The 19256-nt window shown below is 39.9% G+C and overlaps 2 protein-coding genes across 4 annotated transcripts in view; both read right to left on the reverse strand.

The window, feature by feature from the left end:
• Positions 1-11967, reverse strand: part of LOC117814589 (rootletin-like) — a 28355-nt gene extending 16388 nt beyond the window's left edge. Inside the window, exons 1-15 of one of the 3 annotated variants that reach the window (XM_034686032.1) lie at positions 11780-11967; positions 7040-7166; positions 6804-6946; positions 4737-4928; positions 4575-4658; positions 4413-4498; positions 4136-4301; positions 3940-4046; positions 3179-3406; positions 2997-3087; positions 2421-2507; positions 2131-2346; positions 976-1175; positions 678-860; positions 19-163 (exon numbers count right to left, since the gene is read on the reverse strand). In XM_034686032.1, coding sequence (XP_034541923.1) covers positions 19-163; positions 678-860; positions 976-1175; positions 2131-2346; positions 2421-2507; positions 2997-3087; positions 3179-3406; positions 3940-4046; positions 4136-4301; positions 4413-4498; positions 4575-4658; positions 4737-4928; positions 6804-6938 — 1920 coding nt within the window. In that variant the 5' untranslated portion in view covers positions 6939-6946; positions 7040-7166; positions 11780-11967. Of the gene's footprint in view, positions 1-18; positions 164-677; positions 861-975; positions 1176-2130; positions 2347-2420; positions 2508-2996; positions 3088-3178; positions 3407-3939; positions 4047-4135; positions 4302-4412; positions 4499-4574; positions 4659-4736; positions 4929-6803; positions 6947-7039; positions 7167-7490; positions 7768-11726 lie in introns of those variants that run through there. The other 2 variants (XM_034686014.1, XM_034686024.1) reach the window with 2 other exon arrangements.
• Positions 11968-12730: 763 nt separating this feature from the next.
• Positions 12731-17138, reverse strand: necap2 (NECAP endocytosis associated 2). The gene is made up of 8 exons (XM_034686449.1): positions 16958-17138; positions 14971-15071; positions 14695-14799; positions 14454-14535; positions 14159-14267; positions 13866-14010; positions 13703-13787; positions 12731-13558 (listed from the first exon to the last, which is right to left on the reverse strand). The coding sequence occupies exons 1-8, from the start codon at positions 17050-17052 to the stop codon at positions 13513-13515; spliced, it is 768 nt and encodes a 255-aa protein (XP_034542340.1). The 5' UTR covers positions 17053-17138; the 3' UTR covers positions 12731-13512.
• Between the last annotated feature and the right edge of the window lie 2118 nt (positions 17139-19256).

A 19256-nucleotide genomic window follows, 5' to 3' on the forward strand; every position in this document is an offset into this window, starting at 1 on the left:
ATGTTGACTTTTTCTTACCCGAGCGAGAGCTTCAGAGAGTTGGGCTTTCTCTCCCTCAAGCAGCTGCCTCTCCACCTCTCCCTGCTGGTGAGTCTCCCTCACTGCAGACAACTCTCCACGCTGGGCAGAGGCTCGGTTCTCGCTCTGATCCCACTGCTTCTGACTGTAAAACAACACATGTAAGGGTTATAATGATGCATTATCTTTGTGTGCTTTTCAATAAAGATCATTGCTTTGTGCACTGTGGGGGGCCCTGTTTGAGCCCTTGCAGCGTCCTGATGAGGCAACACAGAGCAAGTGTTAAAGCTGCAGAATCTGTTGATTTTTTAAACACTCAGATATGTTTCTTCTCTATTTTCTCTTGTGTTTTATTTCCTCAGCATTTCATTCAGTTTCTTTGTTAAAACGAGACCACAAAGTCCCTAAAAGTCCAAATTTGTCATTACACCAAGAATCTGTCAATTGACTGGTCTGACGTGTGGAAAAAATTGTCATTGTGTGAAGGTGTCATCTCTTCTACAGTGCTTTGGATAACAGGTTTAAACGAGATCCGTTCACGGATGTCTGGGGTCATGTCAGTTAAGGAGGTCATGTGCACTGTGTGTCTGCTGCACAAAGCCAGCGTGGATTATCATCCACATCACGTTCACTTAATCACCATCTATTAGATTACTTACATCCTCTGAGTCTCTGCCTTGGCCCGGTCTCGCTCCTGAATGGCCGCTTCCTTCTCCTCCCTCTCGTGATCTCGCTCACGCTGTGTGAACGCCGCAGTCAGCTGAAGCTTCTCACAGTCCATCTGCAGGGCCCGACAGCTGCTCTGAGCGGCCTGCGCACCCTTCTCCAAGCTCGCCTTCTCACTGAAATGTAACATTGTATAAAGGAAAATTGTGTATTTAAGTCTTTTACTTTCGTACACCACAATATTTAGAGGTATGAACCAGATTGTAAAATGAGATATATGAATGTGTGAACCTGGCCAGGGTGTCTCTCTCCTGCTTCAAACGTTCCTTCTCTCTCTGTGTGGTATCCCTCTCTCTCTGTGCTGCATCCCTCTCTCTCTGCAGAGCTTGGTTACGTTGTTCTGCATCTTTTTTGACCAACTCAGTCTCTGACAGCTGTTTACGAAGCTGTTGCAATGAAGACTGGTTGGAAAGCAGACGGCCTCGAACATCCTGCAAAATGAATGAGTAGAATTTTTTTCTAAAAACAATGCAGGAAGAAAATAAGCCATCCCGATCATCACGTATGAAACACTACAAGTGGGTGTGAAGTACATTTCTTGGAGTCCTTGTAACCCCTAGTCAACACCCTACAGGTCCATTTGAACAAGGTCAGGGCAGAGAAACCCCAATAACTCAATGTTAATTTGGTTATATTTTGTATCTCTTTGTTCTGGCAAACACTCCTCCTCCTCTTCCTTTACTCTTTACTCCTGTGTTATTTCCAAGCGGCAACCTCTGGTTTAAAAACATGAGTCCTATGCGGTAGAGCTAAAAACTACAGTTCATTGAGGATCCGCTTGAGGCTGGCTCCGGAAGTACCGGAAGTCACATACACATGAATGGGAAAAAGTTGATCTTTACAGCAGAAATAAACATATTGACAGCCTGGTAGAAAAGACAAGTGTAGTCTGGATAGCTAATTTCTCGATCGGCTCTCACTGTACGGGGGGTGAATTTTTTCTAATGTGGCAATTTCAAAGATATTGAGATTACAAGTCTTCCAATGAGAGGCACAGCTGACTTGATTGATAGACGGGAACACTGTAGCTGTTGGCTAGGAGGCTCGAACTCTGCCTCTTTCCGTCACAATGGCTCGACAGTAGCAATATAGCTGCCGCCGACGATTGGCCTCGAACAGTGCTTCAGAAACAGATGGGTGACGTCACGGATAATATGTCCATATTTTACACAGTCTATGGTGATTTCCCTTTAAATGTTTTATTTGCACACCACTACCAGAAAAGAAGTCATTATTTTCAGACATTTTCAGCTCCATTAATGTGTTGTCTTCTTAAATAATTATCAGATTTAACTGCACACAAACAGTGCCCACAATGGAGGAGGGCCACATGAATAGTGTGTTAGATGCTCCTTGATTCAGAGGGTATAATAGATGACATGTCACCTGCAGCTGGACAGTCTTGTTTGTGACTGCAGAGCGCAGGGCAGACAGTGCTGCTTCAGAAATGGGAGCCAGCGAGGAGGAGGGCCGAGTAGGGGAGGTGGACCTGCGAGGAGAGGGGGAGCGGCAAGAGGAGGAGCCGCGGATCAACGACATCAGAGCAGAGCTGGTGTTGTCTTGGTCTGCCTCGGATGATGACTCTCCATCTGAGCAAACCGTCTGTAAAGGACAATAGCAGTGAGGCACACATGTCCTAAATATATAAAACTGAGAGCACGAGTCGTTTTTTTTACCTGAGCAATGTCTCGTAGGGTGTCACACAGTGTCTCAGTGTGAGCTCTCAGCACTTGCACGTCAGAATTATTATTACCTTTCTGCTCCTGGAGGACAAGAAGCAAAAGAGAGAACCTAAGTCACAAGGAGAAGACGAACAAACCACGCCACAAAAAACATTGAAGAATAAAGGATAAGGCTGAATTTTTTTTTATGTTATTGTGAAAAAAAAACATATGAAAACAACAAAGTACAACAATGCAATTTTCTTCCTATTAATATTCCTGAGTTTATTGTTCTGTCTTTGTCTCTACGCCATAAACACATTTATTTCTTCTTAAAACATCCTTAAGATTATGCAGTTTCTTTTCTAAAAGGTCTACAAAGTTTCCCTCAACAGTTCAGCACTGTAGCTTTAAGTAAAAGTTACAAAATGTAGTAAGTAGTGTATTTGCTAGGAACTATATTTTTACTGTGGAGTGATTCAAATTAGACATAACAGTGAGTATTTCTGCAGCAGGATGTACTGCTAATGAAGGAAAAAATGTTCTACATGTAAGTTGTGCTTTTAATCTTCTCATTATATACAAAATCACCTCCAGCCTCCTCATCAGCACCATCATTTCTTGGTCTCTCTCTTCAATTAGGCCCTTCAGTCTCTCCCCCTCTCGCACCGAATCCGACAACCTGAAAGTTTGCCACAAAAAACGGTAGAAGGTTTTTAGACAATGATTGTTTCATTAATAAAAACAAAGACTAGAGAAGCACAGTTGCTGACCTGACGTTGAGCTCACTTCTCTCTGAGTCTGTCCTGGTCTGAAAATTCATCATCTCTGACAAGCGTTCTCTCAGCTGCTCCTCCAGCTGAACTCGCAGAGCCTTCTCCCGATCCAGGGCCAGAGCTGCTCCACCCTCCCGGCTGCTCAGCATGGCAGACACATCAGCGCAGGACACCTGAGCGGTGTGTGACGCCCGAGACAGTTCGTTACGCATGTCTGACAAGTCCCTGGGATCAGAGGGAGATTGACATAGCAGACACAATCAAACATATGATTCAACTCAACTCAACTTTATTTATATAGCACCTTTCATACATAAAAACATGCAGCCCAAAGTGCTTCACAGATTAACAGAGAGACAGAAAACAACAGCAATGGTAAAATTAAAAAAGTCATGATTATAATAAAATACTTAAAAATAAAAGAAAATCAACACAATAAAATTAATAAAATGAGTAAGAGTGGAAAGAAAAGTTAAAAATAAGGTAGAGTTAACAAGATTAGATGAACACAAGAAATAATTAGATTTTATAAATAAATAAATATTTTTTATAAATAAGATAAATCAATGTTAAAGCAATGATTAAAATAATAATGATTAAAATAATAATTACATTTATTAAAATAATAATTAAAATAATTAAAACAATAATAATGCAGTACAGGGCGAAAAATAAACCTTCCAAATTAAAAGCTAGATTAGAAAGGTAAGATTCATATCAGAGCACATCAATTGCAGTCCTTGGATAAATGTATTTACCTTTCAGTGGCGCTCTTTAGTTCACAGATATGTCTCCGAAACCCGACCACCTGTCGCCACAGCGTCAGCAGCCGGCTATGCTCTCTGCTAAAATAACTGTGGAAAGACTGAGAAAAAGGCGAATACAAAATTAAGTGATTTAGCATCACATTTTACTTTTAAATATTTTACTGTTATGTAAACATCCATCTCCTACCTCCTCTTCTCTCCTCCAGTCAGACTCCTTTTGTTCCAGTTCCTCTCTGGCTTTGGTCCAATCAGCAGTGAGCCTGCGAATGTCCTGGCTGAGAGCCTCATTGGCCAAGCCGGCCTGCTCCAACTGCTCCCTCAGCATGGCATTCACCGCAGAGAGACTGCTACTTCTGAGGAATCCACAAGGGAATGAAATTTTATATTTGGGCAAAACAAATCATTATCTTGAGGTGAATAATGCACACCACATCAGCTTTATGTGGCATTTCGTTTTTTGTCACCTTTGTTGTTCTTCCTCCAGACGAATTAAAGAATCTTCAAGGTTGCTGCATGATTCATCTTGATTGCTCCCGTTTGATGTTTCACTCTGGAGAAGATGTGATAATAAAAGTGTTATTTGCAGAACATCGATATCAATGTGGCTCAAAATCAACACCACTCACCCTCGGCCTTTGTTTTTCCAGCTCTGAAGACTTATCCTGCAGCATCTGCTCCAGATCCCCACACCGTTTTTTATATTGAAGCACCTGAGCAGGAAAACATTTACAAACATGTAACATCCACATGGAAATATTAAAGCTAAAGACAGAATAGAACAGCCGTACCTTGGCCTGTAACTTCTGGACAAGCTGTGCCTGCCTCTGCTGACCCTCCTGGTAGGCAGTGAGTTTTCGCTTGTAGGCCGCCTGTTCCTCATCCAGCCGCCGCCGTAAATCCACATTCTGCTGCGCCAGGCTGCGGGACTCAGGTGAATCATGGTCTCCGTCACCTGTCTCAAAACGTAGTGCTGTCTCCAGCTGTGGATTTAATTAAAATCAAAAGGGCAGGGGGTGAGCTTTAGTTTTACACAAACGCCTTGCACAGATGGTCGCACATCAGCACAGTATTGCCGTGCTGTGAAGTTATCCCGACGTGTACAGTAAATCCAAAGAAACTTAGCATTAGAGCCTGAAAGCTTGATTCTATGTGTAAAGGCTATCTGTTGTTTTCTTTGTTACTGCGATGTATCTGCACTTACTTATTTTCAAAACCAGTCTTCAGTAACGACATGACAATGTTTCACGCACTGAGTCCTACTTGCACACAGTAAAACAACCGTGACGCTCTGCCGCACTCATTAATTGAGAACAACAGAGCACTTTTTTAATTTAAACAATACTTCACTTAATGTCTCGACTACCGTCTAGCTACCTGCTTAGGATGGCAAAACAAACAGGTATCAAATACAGGAAAAAAAACAGCAAACATTCCAATTTACTTTCCAAAACTAGCCAATCTGTGTTTTCTCTCCGTAATCTAACATGTTGTATCATTCAAATAAAAAAAACATAAAATTGTTAAAAGGCACTGAAACTAAGCTTTGGAAAGCCAAGTAAGCAAAACCATTTTCTTTAAGATCACACAAAATGTCGCCTGAAATTACTACCCACATGCAAAACAGATTTAGTTTTAATTTAACAGTACCTTAGACTCTTAAAAAGTCTCACCTCTCTACCTCCATACTTGTAGTCTTCTGAACCTTTATGATTATATTCTGAACAAACTCGGTGGTGGTAACTTGATAAGTCACATTAACCCATCAACTCACACTTGTTCTGCACAAAGCATTTATTTTAGTTAGTGCTGTGTTTATTGCAACAGCTGTTTTCATAGATCTTCAGCATTTGTGACCCAAAAAAAACGTACAGTAATTAAAGGGGCAAAATGTTTCTCTAAATATGTTATATCTTACAACTATTTCAATAGACCTTGATGAAGGTCATGAAAATAACATGGCATTGATAACACAAAAGGGCAAATAATTTTTATCTCATTTTTATAAGCAGTGTGGATGTAGTAAATGTTCAACACTCATGTTAAGTAGGTATATCTTCAAAGTGTATTATTTATTATTGATAACGTACGTTTTAACTCTAGGCTTGATATTGTTTTCAGGGTAATTTGCTGTACTCATATTCACTTGTAGCTCATACATCTAATTATCAGACTAACTTATTTCAGCTCTCTCTCTAAAATATTTCTGATCCAAAGCTTTCTGCAGAGAACATAATCCAGGATGTAAAACACTGTTATGGTGGCACAAGGGAAAACAGCATTCATTTCAATACCCCAGAAGGCCATTTACGGAAGGTTTATAGTTATTAAAAACATTGTGTTTGAAGATTTTTCCATCTAGAGGGCAACATATCTTCATCAGAGATGTCTCTTGTTTTTGGATGCAGCCTCATGCAGGCCTGTGTGTTTTTCTTTAGTAATTTTCAATCCAAAATAGGACGTGATGCCCACCCACCGCTACACCTCCTCTTGTCACCACTGAAGCCCCTGTTTACAGTCACCCAGGGGGACAGACGCCATGGCAACATTCCACTTCAGTTCATTCCTACCCCCATCACCTGGGAGACCAACAAATCTCAGACAAAGACAGAAAATACTGAAATGGGAAAAACACAGCTTTTCCCTTTAGGTATAACCTTAAGGTTTCTGAAAGTCCTGCAGATGTACTTTAAAATAAAGGTGCATTATGTAAAGCAACCATTACACTGGATGTTATTCTGTGTCTTATTAAGTATCACCCTCTTTTAATTGTATCCAATTTTCAGCTCACTCTTCCTCTTACCCCACATCACAATCGGCTGCTGTCGTGTATTGTCCCAGTGCCTTTACCTACTTACCCTCTCACTAATTGCACCGTACTTGATGGCGAGCTCATCCCGGTCCGCTCGGCTATGCGCCAGCAGGTCCTCCAGCCTAGACAGCTCTCCCTGCAGCACCCGGTTCTCCTCCTGGATGGACATGACCGAGGACATGGCTCCAGCTGCTCAGAGGAAGGATGCCATGGACAGGTGAAGACAAGGGTCAAAGGCAGGATTAACTGATGGGATAGGAAGAGCAAATTGATGAAACTCACCGCTGTCGTTGAGGTTCTTTGTGACAATCTCTCGTACTCTTGCTGGTATACATGTAGGGGGGGCATCTGGTGAAGGGCCCCGGACTGTCAGCCTCTTCTCCTCAGATAAAACACTCTCCTCCAGTCTCTGGGGAACAAAACACAGACAACAGGTGCCTTACTTTAACTTGCATTCAGAAAGAATATGACATATGCATGGTGTGGGTCCAAATACAGGCAATTACACACATGCTTAATAAACACACGATGATGAATGTTTGAGATGTGCCACAGAACCAAGTGTTGCAACAGTCGAAATTGCTGAAAAACGTGTTACTGTACTCCAACAATACCGTACAAACTCCACCGTACACATACAATAACTCACACAAACCAGCAAATCACATTTCTTCACAAACCAACAATGTTCAGATATTTAGCACACAGATGGAGCACGGCCCGGTGGGCTCACCTGTATCACTGACTCCAGCTTGTTGGAGTCGGTGTCTGAGTTTTCAGCGCTCATCGCGGTGGAAGAAGATATTTAAAACCCTCCAGCGGATGGGATTAACCCTGATGAGACGCGACGTTTCCAGACGCTGAAATGTCCTATTTTCTTAAGCGACAACAAAGTACAATTCACAGTCTGGCCGGGCTTCCTGAGTGTTGCTTTTGAAGACCCTAAAGTTCAGTCGCAGGGGAGCGGAGTGTGGCCGTCCGGTCGCCTCCTCCTCCTCCTCCGGTGCAGGCAGGCAGAGATTTGAGGACGGCAGGATTAGCAGGTTTAAAATGCACACCTCCTCCTCCTCCTCCTCCTCCTCCTCCTCTATGTCCTCCTACGCTACTCCACTCTCACCGCTCTCACTAGAAAACCCTTTCAGACCAGTGCTATTCAACTATACAACAAAGAGGAGCCGAAATAAAACTTTTACACCCCACATTTCAAACACGGGAAAACATTTAACATCGCTCATACTCAGTGGTGGACAAAGTACACAACTTCATTACTTAAATCAAAGTAAAGATACTCCAAGTCAAATATTACACCAATACAAGTGAAAGTTGCTCTGTCAAATTACTACTTGAGTTAAAGTAATGGAGTACTTGCTTTTTAAAATACTTATGTATTCAAAGTACTTCTTAAAAATGTTTAAAACTTTGTATTTTCACAATACATGGCCTAGGTGCAATCAAGAATACATAGAGTACATTCTGTTACATTGTTTTTATATAGAAACCATTACTTGAAATCTCTAAAACTACACCATAGAATAAAAACAGAAACTGAGTTACTCCAAGTACAGACAACTTAGTTTGAAATGTTCATCTGTAATGAAACAAATGTTATGTAGCTCAACACGCTTTCTCAGGTTGGGCAGTGAATGTTTGTATGTTTGAGCAGAGTGGGAAACAGGGAGAACATTTCAAACGATACGTATCATTCTTCATTTCAAAAACCTCTAACACGGGCTGAAGATATGGACATGGGTACTCCGTGGAGAATTGTAGCCATCATTACCACCTCTAAATGAACTGCCTGATCTGAGTGAAATTTGCTCAGTGTTTGCGCCACCTTCAACCGTGGAGACGCACAATATACAGGTATGACTAAACCACTGAGACAAACAGAACTACACAAACACATTTTACTGTCTTAGGGATCAGATTTCAGAAAAGAGAAGGAAATTCATGAGCTGACTTCAAAGCAAAGGTAGTGACTAAACAAGAGCACTGATAGACATGTAGTGGAGTAAAAAGTACAATAATTGTCTTCTGAATGTAGTGGAGTAAAAGTAATAAGTACACCTCTTACTTAGCAAGGACGGAATTTCCTTAATTTTTGGCCAGTATAAGAATCATATTTGTAGGCCTAAGTCTTTCACTTGTCTAGTTCATTGAAAAAGGCAAAATAGTCTTAATTTCCATCAAATTATTCAAAATGTGTAGCTAACTTGTGTGTGTATTCCAATGCGAAACAATATTTGCTTCACCTGCAGGGCCAGCTTTATCAGCTAACAGGACCAGGGTAACTAAGAAGGAGCCCCACTATGCCCTCAAAACCAATTTGGTTACAACACACCTGTAAATTAACATGTGTCTCAAGGAGTACAGTCACGAACAATGAACCTCACAAACTCCTTTGTGGGTTTTAGCGAGTAGCCTATAGTTTAGCAGTCTAGCCCAGAGTGGTATTGTTTCTCTTCGGAATAACTTTGTAAGCCCCTTTTACAATGCCTGTTCAAGACAGCAGTTTAACACCTCTCTTATGCCCTCAATGTCACTGAGGCTTAATTGTAAATTAAAGACGTTATGCTAGTATTTAAGGAAAAACAGTGCCACTTTATCTGAGCTACCATGAAGTCATGCCTCTCGTGTTTCCTCTGGCTTTTGAGGTGTGCCCTGATAACAAGTGGATGCAATGACTATCTGTGTTCACAGACAGTGGTTTCTATGAGTGATTCTATGAGTGATTTCTTCCATAGTCATGTCTGTCTTTCAGAACATCCCAGCCATCCAGAATCAGTTTTCAAAATTTTCCCTTACAGAGATTTATTTGGATTCTCTGAATCGTTTTTGATATGAACTGTAGATGATGAAATCCCAAATTTCTTTGCAATGTAACCCTGAGGAACATTATTCTAAAATTGTTATCTGCAGAGTCCCTCAGTCCCTCAGAGTGGTGCACCTCTTCCCATCTTTACTTCTGAGAGACTCAATCTCTCTGGAATGCCCTTCTTATACCTAGTCATGTAACTAAACTTTTGCAAATAAAATTGGGAGAAGTTCTTTCAGGTGTTTTTTTTTTCAACAATACACTACTTTTCAGTGCTTTAAATAAAGAAGTTAGTGTATAAATGGCAAATGTTAATACCAATATATTCTTGTTTTATTCATACTGTTCACTGCCACCAACTGTAACACGTTTTGTTTTGCTTAGATTATTTAGATGACTACTTAACAGTTGGTGTTGAGTTTATTTTGAGTTTTTGATTTAATAATTTATTAATTTTCTCAGTGGTCTACTATTATGGCTTTGGGGGCTGCAGCAACTTTATTTTAGAGAAAAAGAACATAAAAAAAACTACTGTTCAGCATTAGTTTAAAAGTACACAATAAAGGCAACAAGCTGAATAAACTGAAGCATTAATTAGGATAAGATTCAGATATTATTATCAACGTTTTTTGTTATTTTTTGTTGATAATCTTTTTACATCCCAACAATTTTTTAATTTTTTTAATTTTTTAATTTTTGGCCTTTTTGCCTTAATTTGATACAACAGCTGAAGAGGGACAGGACATATGGGGAGTTGAGAGAGGCGGAAGACATGCAGGCAATGGTCGACAAGCCGGTAATCGAACCGGCGACCCCTGCGACGAGGGCTGTGGCCTCTGTATGTGGGGCGCTTACACCGCTAGGCCACCAGTGCCCCTTACATCCCAACAATAATCAATGATCCAGATACTCTGACATATGAAGGTGGGAAAACCTACCTCCCTTTCCTTCCCACACTCTGCCTTTGCACTCACTGCTGATGGGCAGTAGCCTACACATCTAAAGCTAGCAAGTTAGTCAAATAAGAATCCCCGAGAAAGGTAATTTAGGTAATTCAGTTTAAATAAAAAAATGATCAAGTTTTCATAAGGCAGCTGTAACATATCAACACAAAACTACAACATGGGCATGATGCAGCTGCTTGGCACTGCTTGATGTTTGGATTGTCATAGTGACAGACAGAGAGGATCATTGTGTTAACAACAGACCCCCATCGAGGCCTTGACACACATTCCTCTTGTTCTACATATGTGAGACCCCCAAATGAATTACCATACTGACTGTCAATTAATCTTAACATAATTGTTTCTTTTTTGTTTTGTTACAATTTGAAATGTTTAGGTTTTGACGAACATAAATAGGACCCACAGAAAACAAGGGCAATACAAAAAAACAATAAACTAAATCTCATGAACTGATAATCTTTACCAGCAGGAAACCACAGTATAAACTAAACAGCATGTCTAATGATACAAAATATCATACAAATTGTTAACATGCACATTAAGGAGCTGAACTTAGGAGGAAATGTCAAGATGACGGATTTTCTACAAGAATCAAACAATTCAAAGCAGTGTTTTCATTTTTAAATATCTGTGGCGCCACCTGCTGGCATGTTGGCCAAAACACTGTCGCTTCAGCAGATGTGAAAACTAATACCTGATTAAATAGGCTTTAAACTTGTTGATATCTCATCTGCACAGCTAAAGCACAAGGGAAAACAGTTCAGACACATAACTTGTCGATCCTGCATTTCACTGACTTTCTCGTTTACAGCCAGCCTTGACTAACTGCTGAATTTTAACATTTGATCACCAATTACCTGCTTTATCATTATTTCCTCAAAACCTCTGTCATGCATAATGAAAGTATAACTTACGTGTTTCTCTTTAATTAATCATAAACATCCTCATTACTTTTTTATCTGTTAGGAGCATCTAAAAGACACGCCCAAGTTTTCAAAAGTCTTTTCAGGAGTTGGAGGAGGAAGAGGAGGAGGGAGAGGAAGGAGTGGGGTTGTCGTTTAACTCTGCAGCATCCGATTATATTGACTTGTTTCACAGAAGCAGAACAGACTGATAAACCTAAACGCTTTTAAAACAGACAACATCCGGACCAGGGACATACAACGCTTAATATTATATCGATATTCACCTTTTGTTGTCGGACGCAGTGAATCCACTTCCCTGTCTGATTTGTGGTCTCACCTCGATAGATTAACTGATGAGAGTTAGCCCACCGGTCCCCCATTCTTCGGAGCAGGTTTTACGATCGCAGACGCAGAAATCAGAACCATCCTCAGCAGTTATCGGAGACACACCAGCTACTTGCGAGCAGAGCTGCTTCCCCTGAAATCTCCTCCATGCTTTTTCCGGGGAGGGACTTCCAGTTCATCTGCAGCAGCTTCAGTCTGTGTGCTGTGTACACCATGGTGTACACAACACTGTGGAGATGATGATGTGCTGTCAGATGATCGCGCGCAGTTCATTTGTTATATAAACAATCTTTTTACATTGACATTACGATTCGAAAAAATGGCAAATAGACATTTTTAAATAAAGCGAACGATAATTGTTTTTCGTGGATCACAGAATCGTTAAATTAATAAAAAATAAGTATGCATCAAACTGGTGCCAACTTGCCTAATGCATTTAGATTCAGTCCTTTATTTGTCTTAATAACTCAAATAAATCTACTCAAATTTAGATCACACATGCAATTCAAAGATTACATTTTTATTGACAATTTTTAAAATATATTTTTTAATTTCCATGTCTTATAAATAATCATTGAAAATAATATGTTATGGTGTTTTAAATGTGGGAAAGGGTGGATGCACTTGAAAAAGAGATTTTTAATCTCAATGTGGTTTTCTCCTGGTTAAATAAAATAAAAATAAATTCAATTAAATAACTTAAAGCCAGTGACAACATCTCTTGAATTGGTTCAAGATTTGGTATGTCAGGCTATTGTTGGAAGTAGAAACAATTATTTTGGTAATGCTGCTCATTTTTTTTTTTAAGATCAAACAGTACATTCTCAAACAGCACAAGCTTTAAATAAGGCTGAGAACACATTGCAGCTGTAATGAGTTGGATCGGATCCCCTCTACAATCTCACTTTAGAACAAGTTAACTCAAAAATAAAACACAAGCCCATGAAATATATTGTTTTATTTACAAGAAAACATACAATTTTACATTTTAGATCATTTTTCCAGGAAGGCACTTGATCAAAATACTCAATTTGTACTAGCATCAAAAATTAAGGAAATTTAAATTTGGTAAAAGGCACATATAAAAAGCAACAACACACGAAGCAAAGACAAATGAAGAGCAAAACACAGACAGACAAATGGGCAAAACCAAACTGTGAACCATGGGCAAAATGGCAATTAGGACTTTTCCTCAGTATTTAAAAACAAAAGGCAGGGTATTATGTGATGAAGGCATAAAGGAGTTTAACACACCACCAATCAGATCTCAAATTAAATTCAAAAGATATCCTAAAAGATTGACTAAAATTCAGAAAAACAACACACATACTGTGGTACACAGCTACATAAAACATGGATACTTCAATAGGTAAACCTTTAATTCTCCCAAATGGTAAAAACAACATTGAGATGAGTGTTGGTGGTGTGAAGGCATAACTGAGAGTATGACGTAAAGACGAGGAACACAGTACTGGTTGCATAGCATAGTGTAGAGATAGAATATGATTGTAGAAAATATGAACATTTTACTGTTTGATCCTCCAGAGTCTGTTGGTCAGCGGGCTACGCTTCAATATGAACAGTGTCTTTATAGAACAGGTGCAGCGAATGAGCCAGTCAAGTTTGCTAACAGTTCCTCTCTCTCTCTCTCTTAGTTTCTTTCCCCCATCATTGACCTGTCCGTGGAATGTATGCAACCTGAGTGTGTGCACGCGTTCTCATAACTCAACTAAACTGCACCCATCCTGATGTTGCTGCGTCTTTACTGGAGCTGTGGAGGAGGAGAGGGACGATGGTGATGATGACAGAAATGGTAGTGGGAAAGAGTTGAAAATGAATGCTCATATGATCGATGGAGATGGTAAGGTGAAAAACTTCAAAAAGATAAAAGATGCATCATTTTTAAAGAACTTACTTAGAACCAGCAGATGTGAAATCCCCCCATAGGTCAGAGCTAGGCTGGGCTGCAGGAACAGTGGAGCCAAAGTCTAAAAGAGGGACTGGATTTGGAAGAACAGTTACAGACATATTAAAGGACATTGAAAAAGTATTATGTAATACCAAAGTGCAATGATTACCAGGATTAGCCTGTGCAGCTGGAACTGTTTGTTGTCCAACAGGAGGTGGGAGGACCCCTCCAGCCTTTGCACCTGGTGGCGGTGGAAGCAAACCCCCACCCATGGGCCGTGGTTTTGCACCTCCTGCTTCCTTCTTCTTGATATTCTGTGTTAGACACAATAATTGCAGTTTTTTTAATGCATTATCATTACATTAAAATGTATTTATTTTGTAAGTCTTTTTAATACATAATTATTTCATTTTATTTTTAAGTAAATACTCTTCTTCTGTGACATTTGGGCTAAATACTCACCCCAATGCTGATCTTGATGGTCTGTCCCTCTTTGAAGCTGAGGTCCAGCTTGGGTGCTTCAATCTGACAAGCTTCCATTTTAGCGAGCTCCCCTTCCTGCTTCACCCACCTTTAAAAAACATGTTCAAAAGAGAAGTAATATTAATGAAATCATTTTGGACTTTCAGAAAGGATCACTGCAGTAGCAAGACAAAGCTGAGGAAACCAACTTGAACAATGTTTATGGTTCAGTATATTTATAATGTCACACACTAACATTGAAACATAAATGGCTAGTCTAGAAAAGCATACTTACTTAAAATGGTCTTGTAAAGCTACATTGAAGTCGAATGAGTCTCCACGATCAGCGAAACCCAGGCCGATAAAAGCGTGGCGTCCTTACCAAACCAATTGTAAAGGCGAAAACATATTAGGGAACTTTTTAAAACGTATAAAGATTTAAACATAACAAAAATAAATTGTTACAATTTTTGACGTTTTTTTCCACTTTAAAAAGTTGGATAGAGAAAATAAAGAGTCTGATGAAAGGGACTAACCGTTGCCGTCTTCAATCCGGATCACAAAATATCGGCTTGAGTCTGTGACAGCTTCAACAATGATGCCTGGATACTGATCGACTGGAGCTTGGGCAAACAACTCTCCTGAACAGAGGAACATTACACCAAAGAGTTAAAGCATTGCCATGTTACTACTGTTGCTGCTGTAATGGAAATGAACAGTATATTTGACAAGCAGGGTTTTTGAGAAGACATCCTTTGAGAATAATGTACACACTGAAACTCAATTCAGTGATAGTGGTGAGTTATTTTTACCTGTGTTTCTGTCCTCTAACTTAATGAAGGCCATTTTGCCTTTAGCAGTGATTTTCATCCTACCACTCCAAGCAGGCTCATCCAGCTTCCAGTCAGCAGCTCTAGAAAGACAGGAAACACGTGATCATGAAACTGGTTTTGTCTACTCATCACTCACTGTTTTTACACAGGCAGCTGGAGCATTTCACAGCATGGGGAAGTGAAATTTAACATTTTCAGGAAGACCCAAATGAGACCTTGGTTTAAACAGTCATCTCTTTTGTTCTGTTGCACTCTTAATCCTGTAAAGCAGTCAAAACAAAGCTTGGTATTATGAATTACTTTAATGGATTCATCAGCTTTTAAAAAAAATATTTAAATTAGATATAGAGTTTACTGGATCATTGCAGCATATAACTCCAATATTTAACAATCAGAATAGGGATATAAAAATATACAGTTTAATAGCTGAAAGTTGACTCTATTCCAGTCATGTATCCCAGTATTACAGTATCAATTTCAGTACTGAAACCTACGGTGGCCCTGAAGTGCAAATCACAACGGCAAATTAGAAAACACAACGGCAAATCAGAAAACACAACAGCAATTCAGTTGTGTTTTCCAATTTGCCGTTGTGATTTTCCCTTCAGGGCCACCGTAGAAACAATCAATGACTCTGTTCGAAACGGCCTGCTACATACTACCTACTAATGTAATATTCAGTAGGTACTGCCAACTACATACTGTGTTTGAATTTAGTATGTAGTATGACTGTTCTGTTCGATCTGTGTTGCAGTACGCTGGGCCAGACATCACTGGATTTCTGGTTTCAGAAGCGGAAGTAAACAACGGCCAAGCTGATAGAAAAACTGCTTCTTTAGCATCCACTTATGATTTAAAAAGTTAGGAAGTGGTTTATATGGAATTTAACAATTTTTACAGCACCTAAAAACTGAGCGCCCCCCGTCAAAATAAGAAGAGAAAAGAAAAAGTGTAACGAGTGCTGTGCATTGTGGGAAACAGTATGCGTGGCAGACTGGTTCGATGCATACTGTGAAATTTTACCAAATCAATACACATCTGGGTAGTTTTGGCATACTGCTGATTTTGTTCTTGTTCACATACTACTTACTACATAGCCTACTGAATTTTGGCCAAATCAGTACTGCTAGCGTAGTAGGTGGTTTCAAAAACAACCAATGTATTTTTGTCAGTCAGACAGTATGACAGTTTCCTTTTTTTTGTCACAGTTTTGTTGCTTTTTTTCAAAGTTAAAAAATATTCAAGACCATAACATATCTGTCATACTTCAATGCTAGTAGTTAGAGTAGATGTTGATTGGGGACAGAAATATTCAATTAATTATATTTTCGTGTGTGTGTGTGTGTGTGTGTGTGTGTGTGTGTGTGTGTGTGTGTGTGTGTGTGTTCGTGCGTGCGTGCGTGCGTGCGTGCGTGTGTGCCGCCCTTGCACGAGGCAATGCCCCATTTGGGCCACCCCAGTCCAGAAAGTCTGAAAACGTCCCTGCATTTGATGAACTAGTTTTCGAGCGCACTCCACTGACTTTGCGCCCCTTCACCCATTACAGGGCATACACATACAGCCATTTTAAACTTTTGCAGGCTCATCTGCAGTAGGAAAAGCTGTTCCCCACTAAAGGTAATCAATGTCGACAGGTGTAATCGGTAGGTTAGGAAATGTTCGTGGACAAAGTCTGCACCACGGTGTCCAGTTTCTGATGGAAGATAAAGTTACAGCGGCAAACTTGAGTCCCGAAATAAGGCTGACGATATTTACGCACGGAGCCACCTGAATGTGTAACAGCCAGTTCGTGTCTGCTACATTGTTGTAAGTTACAGGCTGTGTGGTATGTCACTGTCAACACAGAGATAATCAGTGACCATACTAATAAGTAGTTGTCCGATAGAAGGTGCATTCCTGATAAGTAGTCCTGTTGTGTCGCAGAGAGTGAGAGTTAAAAGTGTCCCTCTCTCTGAATTCATCTTACCGATATCCACGGTTAGACGCTCGCGGTGGGATCTTGTAAACATGGACTTCGGGTTTCACACAGAGCATTGACTCGTAACTGTTGTCTTCTGCCATTTTGTCAAGTTTCACTTAACTATCCAAACAACTTCCGACTTCCAATGTACACCTCGGCTGGAGTTGAACGGTTGAACTCGCCGATCCAATTTTGATAAACCGCAGTGCTCCGTACAAACAGCGCCGCGTCTGGATAGGATGGTCTAAGCCCCTGAAGCGTGTGGACAAAGACTGATAACCTCTTTGGCTTCATTGATAAATGTGTTGGTTGAATGAGTTAGGAACAGGTTCTCTGGAGCAGTCATTTTTAAACAGTGGTGGACAAAGTACACAGCCTCATTACTAAAGTCAAAGTATAGATACTCCAGGTCAAATATTACTCCATTAAGTGAAAGTAGTTCAGTCAGATTATTACTTGAGTTAAAGTTCTCCTGAGTAGGACTTCCTTTTAAAAATACTTAAGTATTCAAAGTATTTCTTAACATATCTCAAAGTGTTGTATTTTCACAAAGCACAAATGCAGTCAAGAATACATAAAGTACATTTGGTGACATCATGTTTATCTAGAAAACATTACTTGAAATCACTAAAAACTATACCATAGAATAAAAACAGCAAATAAGTTACTCCAAGCACAGACAACTTAGTTTGAAATGTTCATCTGGAATTACGTAGCTCAGCGCGCTCTCTCAGGTTGGACAATGAATTTTTGTATGTTTGGGCAGAGTGGGAAACAGGGAGAACATTTCAAACGATACGTATCATTCTTCATTTCAAAAATCTCTAACACGGGCTGAAGATATGGCCATGGGTGCTCAGATGGAGAATTATAGCCATCATTACCACCTCTAAATGAACTGCCTGATCTGAGTGAAATTTGCTCAGTGTTTGTTCCACGTTCAACCGTGGAGACGCACGATATACAGGTATGGCTAAACCACTGAGACAAACAGAGCTACACAAACACATTTTACTGTCTTAGGGATCAGATTTCAGAAAAGAGGAGGAAATTCATGTGCTGACTTCAAAGCAAATGTAGAGAGTAACTAGAGCATTGATATAAATGTAGTGGAGTAAAAAGTACAATAATTTTCTTCTAAATGTAGTGGAGTAAAAGTAATAAGTATCCCCAAAAAATAATACTCAAGTAAAGTACAGATACTCAAAAAATGTACTTAAGTACAGTACTCAAGTAAATTTACTCTGCTACTGTCCACCACTGTTGATAAATGTGTTGGTTGAATGAGTTAGGAACACCCTCTCTTGAGCAGTCATTTTTAAAGCACTACTCTACTGGGGGGTAAAGCAGAAACAAAACAGTAAAGGTTACAAAGCCCTTGAATAAAACTACAGCAACAAAGTCAAAGTTACTATGTACTTAGTGAGCATTAGCTCAGTCTATGTTTGCTGTGGAAAAATATAAACAATGGACATACATGTTTGAAAGGGCTTGCAACATGCTTAGTAAAGCTTCTTGAATTTGTTCAACGTAAAACATTTAAAGTGAGAGAAACTGCTGGAAAATTATCTTTTGGGCTCTGAACAGTTTCCTTCAATGGAAGAAATTTGCAGTGCTGAAATTAGTGGCATGGGTAGTCACGTCCACCTTTTTCCTTTGAAATATAGTCATAAAGGTGTGGAAACAGCTTTTAGACAATAGCAATATTTTGAAGAATGGGGCAGGCTTTTCAATTACTGAGTAAGTAGACCAGCTCTTAGTTATGCTGCTATAGGATTAGACTGCTAGGTGAACTGGCACACCCCCATCACTTACTTTAACTATTCCTGTCCCATTGAAAGTTACTAACCATAGACCTTTCTGGAGTCCCTGAGCTCCATTGTCTTGTAGGTTCCTCTGAGTCGCTGCCATAGACGTGCTGCTTCTGTGGACATTCCAGACCCCAGCTGTTACAACTATTACTACTATTATTACTACTACTACTACTACTATCTGTCTCATCACTATCATCTCTCTTCAAGAGCTAGAGTGGTCAGATGTCCTAACAATGGACAATGAGGCAGACTTTTGAATTACCATCATTTCCTCAAAAGAAGGTAACCCTGAATAAGCCAGCGCTGCAGGCTCCCAACAAGCAGGTCCTGGATTCAAATTCTGGAATGGGTCATCACTGCTACCAGCTGTCAAATGACTACAATTCTCAGAAACCATGATGTACAAGAAAGTTAAAAAATAAAACCTAGACAAGTTAGCAGTGACAGGCAGCACAGTGGTGTGTTGGTTAAGAAAAGAACATCACCCAGTC

This window comes from Notolabrus celidotus, chromosome 1 (genome assembly GCF_009762535.1).
Source record: "Notolabrus celidotus isolate fNotCel1 chromosome 1, fNotCel1.pri, whole genome shotgun sequence".
In the NCBI taxonomy this organism is placed as follows: Eukaryota; Metazoa; Chordata; class Actinopteri; order Labriformes; family Labridae; genus Notolabrus; species Notolabrus celidotus.

What these genes read in the sequence shown, in the direction of transcription:
- necap2 (XM_034686449.1), bottom strand. Translation starts at nt 17,052, where the DNA reads ATGGCAGAAGACAACAGTTACGAGTCAATGCTCTGTGTGAAACCCGAA. An exon ending in GTTAGAGGACAGAAACACAG is followed by an intron (nt 14,800 to 14,970) that starts GTAAAAATAACT and finishes TCCTCTGTTCAG; the next exon opens with GAGAGTTGTTTGCCCAAGCT. An exon ending in CCGGATTGAAGACGGCAACG is followed by an intron (nt 14,536 to 14,694) that starts GTTAGTCCCTTT and finishes TGGTTTGGTAAG; the next exon opens with GACGCCACGCTTTTATCGGC.